The 8,371-nt window shown below is 30.0% G+C and overlaps 1 protein-coding gene across 1 annotated transcript; it reads left to right on the forward strand.

Moving 5' to 3' along the window:
* The first annotated feature begins 2,885 nt into the window (after positions 1-2,885).
* LOC100801395 (uncharacterized) lies at positions 2,886-7,243 on the forward strand. The gene is made up of 3 exons (XM_014776609.3): positions 2,886-4,518; positions 5,325-5,746; positions 6,468-7,243. Exons 1-3 carry the CDS (start codon positions 3,609-3,611, stop codon positions 7,170-7,172), a joined length of 2,037 nt encoding a protein of 678 aa, XP_014632095.2. The 5' UTR covers positions 2,886-3,608; the 3' UTR covers positions 7,173-7,243.
* Positions 7,244-8,371: the final 1,128 nt, after the last annotated feature.

The following is an 8,371-nucleotide window of genomic DNA, read 5'->3' on the forward strand; positions in this document are numbered from 1 at the left end:
AAAATGAATGTTTAACAAAATTTATAAAGAAAAAACACTTTCATATATTTTTTGTTTTAAAATAATATTAATAATAAAGTATTTAAATGTTAAAAAAATCATTTTAAGCAATATAATTCTAATAAATTTTATTTAGTTTAATTTTAATTTTCAAAAAAATTAAAACAATATGAATAAAATCACCAAATTTTCATTATTTTTTATAATACAAAATTTTAAAAATTATTATCCTACTTTTTAAGATGACAAATTATTAGAAATAAAATTCAAATATTAAATATATATTTTTACATCATTTAACATTTATCAGCTAACTTATTGGTTAGTTTCATTAAATACTTTCAATTAAATCAATTAACTTATTTAAGTTAATTTTATCAAACATGGTTTGTAATTAAATAAAATATAAAAAGCTTTAATATTTTTTTTGTTCTAGCTAGATTATATACTAAGAGTGACCTTATCTCACTGGTTAAAGACTAATCCACCCGCGATGATTCAAGGGATTTCACACACCCATATTCGAACACGGAAAAGTCTTTATATTATTATTAGTACATTCTAATTTGACTAACATGGATAAAATATGTGTTTACATTAATGTTGGACCCAAATATTAATCAAATAAGCATTAATTCACAAAAAAATCAAATAAAAATTAAAACGTTTTTGTCAACAATATTATTTGATATAAATTTTGACTTCAATATTTTTTTTGTCTCTATAAGTCTTTTTTTTTTGTTCCTGTAAGTTCATTATTCTAATTTTAGTATTTGTAAGTTTGTATTTTTTTTTAATTATGGTCTTTGTAAGGGCCAACAAATGAAGACAATAAATGAAAAAAAGTAAAATCTTAAAAGGATTAAAATTGAAAAAACATAAATTTACAAATACTAAAAATGAAAAAAAAACTTTTAGATATCAAATTTGAAAAAACATCAAGGAAAAAAACATATTTAAAAAAAATTATATCCCTGTTTTATGTTCTAGGTATATTATTTTTATTTAAATATTGACTTAAAGGTTTTTTTTTTTTTAAATCTAGTAAAGCTGAACACCGTGTTAGCAGGTAAACAAATCCTTCCTTTGATATTTGATATCTTATCAATATAACCTTGTCAAATGAGATAAAATATACCGTCCTTATATATAAGATTTTTTTTATTCCCATTCATAAGATTTTTTTAAAAGCAATCTTTTATATTAATTATTTTTATTAAAATATTCTGAATTACTTTATAATTTTTGGATTCTATAAATAATAAAGATTTAAATATATTTTTAATCATAAATTTTAACTTTTTTTTTAATTTTGGTTCTTGTAAGTTTTTTTTATTTTATTTTTAGTTCTTCTAAATTTGTGTTTTTCAGTTTTGGTTTCTATAAGACCTTTTCTTATTTATTTTTCGTCCATATAAGTTTCCATATTTTTAATTTTAGCTTTTTTAAGATTTCAATTTTTTTCATTTTTAGTCCCATAAGTTTGTGTTCACATGGATCAAAACTGGAAAAAAAACACATAACTACATAGACTAAAAATGAAAAAAAAAAGTCTTACCATATCAAATTAAAAAAATACAAACTTACAAGAACTAAAAATAAAAAAAAAACCAAAATTTAAAAAAATATAAACTTATATAGGGATTAAAAATATTTTTAACCAAATAATAAATATTATAAATTAATGAGATAATTTCATTTTTTTTCTTGTGAGGTTAAAAATGAATTTTAATAGAAAAGGAAAATGGCTAGTACACGTTACTTTATTTACTAAAAAATAATTAAGTAAAAAAATGAAACGATGATAATAATTTTAGAAAAAATATAAATCATTAGTAATAAATTTAATATTATTACTTAAATTAATTAATTTTCTTAATATTGAAGTACTTTAATAATGTCTATGCAACTATTGGGTAGACAGTTTTTGTGCATAAAAAAACGAAACAAAAACTGAATAAATGGAAAACAGATGCAGAAGGACTAAACAATTATTTTAGATATTATATTAGTCATGAAACGGAGAAAATGTCAAACAATTTTTTATAATGTAAGTCTTTCAATTTAATTATTTCTTTATTTAATGGCTATAACTTAATTGATAATATATATTAAGTTTGTAAAAGAAAATTTGAGTTTAATTTTAATAAAATAAACTTTTGGAGAGAAGCAATAAGTTTTAATTGTTTAGAATGAGAATTAGTCTCATAATTGATACAAAGAGTCAAAGCTTATAGACACAGTCATACCAAGGAATTCAAGACCATACTTAGAATGATTACAAAAATTTAATTACTTTTTTATCATTTTAGTTATTAAATATATGTTAATATTATAATTGTAATCACAAGTTATTTTGAATTTTGTACTAATATGATTATTGATATAACTTTCAAATTTTTCAAAGTCTAAAATGAGACAACATTTTATAATCTTAAAGACTAAAATAGTAATTTATTTCTTTTAAAAATGATAACCAAAGAGAAAAACATAGATGACACTTTTAATTTTTATATGAGTAAATTACATTCTTAAAGATGGTATAACATTTTTCAAATAATTAAAAGATGGTATTAATATAATATATAGTGAGGTGTGAGTGTATATATTTTCAAAAACTTAATGAGATTAATATAAAAATAAAAAAAGGAAAATTTTTATGTAATTCTACAAAATCTTAGAAATAACTAATGTCTCTTTATTATGATTCTTACCACACACACTCTCTCAATTTTTCAAGAATCAAGGCATATGCCAATATGAACGAGACTCCACTGGACCCTATAAAAACTGGAGAGAGAGAGAGAAGAAAAATAAAAAAATAAATAAAAAGCATAGAAATTTCTCTGCAGAAAAGGAAAAACATTTATTATATTTTCCGTGTGATATGTTATTAGCGACCAGTGCTTTTTTTTTTTTTTTTTTTCCTTTTCTGTCGTGAAAACATTGTAGGTTGTGTTGTATTGTATCCGTTCTGCGGAGATAAAGCTGTAGCGGGTCTCATTTCTTGTGTTTGGAGGTACCCAACTTGCGAGATTCCATCATTTTTCATGTCTTAGATTTCATTTCACAAGAGTGAGCAATTAATTCCCAACAAAGAAAACTTTATTTTTCTTTTTCTTCTCCAATGCCAGAAAATTAAAGGGTCGTGTTCGTTTGTTGTTGTAGTAAACTGTGTGGGCGTTATCTTCGATTTTTTTTTCCGCTCAAAAGGGTAGCGTTTGTTGGTGTAATAATAAACTGTGATTGTTGTCTCTAGCATTTGAAGTTCCGAGAAAGTTGCGAATTTCCCTTTTTTTGATTTCCTCTTGGTGTGGGTATTCTAAGGTTCTTATTTAGTTATTCTTGTGTGTTTTCAAGTGTTGTTGGGGACTCTGAGGAGTGGTTTTTTGTGGTTTTGACTTTAGAGTAGTGAATGGTGGGGTTTTTGGTTTGTGAGAAGGAATATGTGTGTGGTGATGTTTAGCTTGAAGTGGTGCTTAGTTTGTTATTGCTAGAAAAGTTGAAGGGTATTTCTCTAATTCATGGAAAGTTCTTGCCTTTGTTTGAAAGAAAAGGGGTGACTTGTGCTGTTGAGTTTGAGTAGGGACTGTGGCAGGAAGGGTAAAATGGATTTATGGGTTGTTGCAGCTGCTGCTGGAGCTGGTTATTTGGCTAAATATTGGAACAGGATTTCAAAAAATGGCGATGGCTCGTGTCACATAGCTTTGGAGGATTCGTGTTTTGAGAATCCTGGGCCCCCTAGCTGCTCCTCTCCATTCACCAAACAAGCGCGAAGAGATGAGTTTGGCAATGATTTTTGTTATGATGGAAGAGCTTTAGAAGGGAAGTCTTCAGATCTGAACACAATGGATGGTCTTTTGACAGGAGAAGTGGCTTCTACCAGAGGGATTGATGGCGAAAAATTGCGACATTTTCGGAATTATAACAAGCATGATGTGCTATCTTTATCAAATTTAGCAATGCCATTATCACCATATGATGATGTTGATGATGTTGATGATGGAAATGAGCAAAGCTCTGGCTTTGTTGGTGACCATGGTTTCCTTTTTCCAGATTCTTCTGCTGAAGTGGTTCCTATCAACAACTCTTCTGGACATAAAACCTTTCTCAAGATGAAGCATTTGTCTGGGCGTGCTAATAGACCTTTAAGTTCATTGGAAAGTTGCTTTATGGCTCAGCTGTACAAGGAGCATGCCGAAACAGAAGAATATGTTTTTAGTTCTCTTTCATCACCGTCCACTGCCACGAGGTCATTTCTTGTAAGCAATGGAAGCCAAATAATCAACAGAGCAAATAATAATCTGTTCAGCGTGCCGATTGGAAGCAAGGAATATAAGTTGCAAAAAGAAGCTGGTCAAGTAAAGGATGAAAATGTATTTGGGGTTTCTTCCTTGCCAAAAATCATATCAGTAAATGATACTAAGGAGACATTTAATGCAGTCATTGGGAGAAGTCGAAGATTGAGCTCTTCCGACAATGTATCAAGTGGAAAAATCATCCGTACTCAACAATTTGGTATATTCCCTGATTTAAACAATACTTCCTTAGCCTGTGCTGTGTTGCAAATGTTTGATTTATGTATTTCTTGTTCATGGCTATGTTTAGAACTTTTTCTTTCCTTGATTTAAACAATACCTCCTTAGCCTGTGCTGTGTTGCAAATGTTTGATTTATGTATTTCTTGTTCATGGCTATGTTTAGAACTTTTTCTTTTGTGGTAGCAATAACACACTCGTTAGTTTCTTGAGGAAAAGATCAGCCTTTCAATATGATATTTTTTAGATTTTTTGGTATCATGTTTAGTTACTGTCTCCTCCTGTTTTGTGAGAATGAAAATTGTAAAGGAATCTTGTTTTATTTTTCTCATGGATTAAGTTATAAATATAGATATTTGATATTTCTATGCAATTTACTAATCTTTGAGAATGAGGCTTATAAGTTATATTAAAATGGAGTGGCTTCTAAACTAGTTTAAACTTCAAATTTTAAAGTCCTTTCATATTGGAGGGATATTGTAGCTTTTTGTTTCTCTATTCACGACAATTGATAATTTGATATTGAAACACACCATAGAGTATCTCATTCTTCCTTTGCAAATGGATTTTTCATGGGAACTGAAGGTGGAATGAGCAAAGGGTATTATTATCTGATCTTTAATGTTTTGATTAAGCCTAACTTTCTAAATTCTAACCCAAAAATATCTTCTGCATTGACAACTGCAAATATTGATCTTTGAAATGAATTAGGTTGCTATTTATTTCATGGGTGGACAACATGTATTACTTTGATAACTACATTTATTAACACATCTGTATTCATCAGATAAAACATTTCTCTTCAGTCTTGGGATTTCTTTCGGGATGATAACTTCCATCATGGCAAATAAAAGAGAAATAGACAAGTTAAGAGAGTTGTTGAAGCAGAATGAAAACTTGGTTCAAGATCTACAAGAGGAACTGGAAATGAAAGATTCAATGACTGTAAAGGAGTTACAGAATGAAAATTATGGTTCACTGGATACATTGGATCATTCTTCATATGACAAGGAGCTAAATGAATTTTCCCCTGAAAAGCATGTGGATAACTCTCCAAGAATTGACTCCAAAGAATCATATCATCAAAAGGTAGAACAAAGTTCAGAGTCCATGAGCAAAATTGAAGCTGAGCTTGAAGCTGAACTTGAGAGATTGGGGTTGGATATGAATGCATCAAGCCTAGAAGGAAAACTATCCGAGCTTGTTGAGGTAAGAATAAATGTTATATCTTCACATTTCCACAATTCCTAATAATTACATTATCCTTTACGACAAAACATTGTCTTGAAATATATTTGTTTTGATGTCTTTTATTATTAGTTTTTCCATGCATTCTCCTCCTAACACCGCCTATGATATCATAGCCAGTCCCAAGTCTGGGTAAAGAAAGAGAGTTGTGCTTGGCCTTCAGCAGCTAACGACAGATTTTGTGTGCCATGTGTTCACCTCCTAGTTTAGTTGGTCTCAACCTTGGATGTGGAGGAAATAAAAAATGGAATGGAAATGTGATCCCTTCTGATTTATGTGTCTTGAAAGAGATGTTATGTTACTCAATTCCTCCCTGTTTACCTGTTTTCAGTTTTCACCTGTACTGAGAATACAAAGTATAACCTTGATCTGTAACATGAAAGATGAATTACAAACTTCCACTTGTTCTGACTTATGCTGCAACATGAGTTTTTAATTCGTATGACTAATTTATTCTAGTAGAAACCAGAATTGCAGCTATAACTAGCAATTGACTTGCATTGGCTTGCTAAGTAACACAATGAACAAGTAATCTTTGCACGGCTATAGATATTGGTTTTAGTTCTCTTTGCCAATTTTATATGCCTTGTTTTTCTTGGAAGTTCCAATGCATCTTTTTGTGGTTGAAGTCAATGGTTCTTAAATGGATTAATGGGTGTTAATGGTGCACAAATTCTTGCAGCTTGACCCAGAGTTTGTAGCAGATTTTTCTCAAGGTGAGTTGCGAGCTGACATGGTCAGTGGGAAAGATTCTCTCCATCCAAAATCAAATGAGGATGCTGGTGATGCAACACCTCTCCCTGCCAACTATGCAGTTTTGCCTCATGAACTGAGTTTGCGTTTGCATGAAGTTATACAATCCCAACTTGAGCAACGCGTGAAAGAACTTGAGATTGCCCTTGAAAATAGCCAGAGGAAAGTACAGCTTTTCGAATCAAAGCAAGAGAGTTATCTTCAAAAGGCATCTTCCTTTAGTAAAGAAAATGATGATTGTGACCTTATGTCCCAGCCCTTAATCCTCAATTTATCAGGTGAAGCTCTAGATGCATACAATGAAGCCTACGAAGAACTAATAAAGATAAATGACTCTGAAGAAAATTCACCATTAGGCATCCATGATAGTAGTGACCACCAGGAAGATTCACATGCAAATGATTGGCATGCATTAGGGGTTCAACATGGTGGAGCAAATGGTTCTAGTAAGGTAACAATGATGGAAGGGAGCATTTATGAATTAGATGGTACTGCAGATGAAACTTGTGGTTTTGATGATACTGAGGTGGAACAGCAATTGATTAGGCAAATTGTTGAAAGGACCAAGAAAGGTTCTCCTGTTTTTAAAAATGCACAAAGGATATTATATTCTGTGTATGAAGATGAACAATGATATCAAATAGTTTTTAGGCATCTAGGAATAGAAAAAGAGTAACATTTATTAATACCAAAAAGCTTCCTTTATTTTCACCTTTTCCCCTGCTTATAAATTCTTTTAACTCAAAAGCAAAAGGCCTAAATCCTTCCACCAAAGATTCATAACTCAAGTTGTTTCATTGGCCTATAAAGTGTATGTTTGGATTAATGCTTGGTTAATATATTGCACGTTTAAAGTACAGTTTTGCGAGAAACAACAAAATATTGCATTACTCAATTTTGTCCCTGAAGTGGAAGAATGAACACACTAGTGACACTACAAGTAATTAGATTAGACCACGTGTCCAAGTTTATTTTGATAAAGCATGTGTTTGATAATAGGGCTTATTTTGTTGTGTGTGAAACATTGTCCGGGGTGTTATATATGAATTTTCTCTGGTAAATGAGGTGTTGTGTTGCATCTCCTACAATACACAAACCCGCGACAATGAAATGGATGCTACAAATAAAGTTATGGATTGCTTAGATATTTAGCTGTCAATATTAAAATAAAACGAAATTCAATGATAGAAATGTAATTATATGTACGGAAGTTCGGTTTGGACTCTCTGTAAAGTTGATTCCATTCACGATTAGTGGTATTATTGTTCCTTGCGGTATTATTGTTCATGTTAAACCCGGGTATTTCTCGGTACACACAAATAAAAAATCGAACCTCTACTCACGTACTTTAGGGACAAGGTTATTTATAATATGTGACACCAAGTTGATTGTAAAAACACTTCAATACCAAAAGTTATTCACACAAGTAGTTTGGCATTTGGTTCCTTAAAGTCTGAGGTTCGACTCTCGATTTGAGAATGGATTTGACAATTGAAAAAATCACTTTATCCCTAAAAATGAGTTATCTCTTGATTATATAAAACTTTAATGTTTTATTAAGATGATACTTCAACAAATATCTTATTGCTTCTTATAACTATAAGTTGAGAGTTTCATCTCACCAAATAAGTTTGATTTTAATATTTTTTTATGAATCTATCTTTTAGTTAGGAGTTAATCTTAGAATTTGTTTGAGAAATGAAAGGAAAATCTCTCAACAAGAGATTGTCTGAATTTTGTTTTTTTTATTATGGTGAGATTGTCTGAAATTAATATCAAACGAAAATATCCTTCATACTTCCTCACTTGAAAACAAATATCCATGGTCATAAT

This window comes from Glycine max, chromosome 6 (genome assembly GCF_000004515.6).
Source record: "Glycine max cultivar Williams 82 chromosome 6, Glycine_max_v4.0, whole genome shotgun sequence".
Taxonomy (NCBI): domain Eukaryota; kingdom Viridiplantae; phylum Streptophyta; class Magnoliopsida; order Fabales; family Fabaceae; genus Glycine; species Glycine max.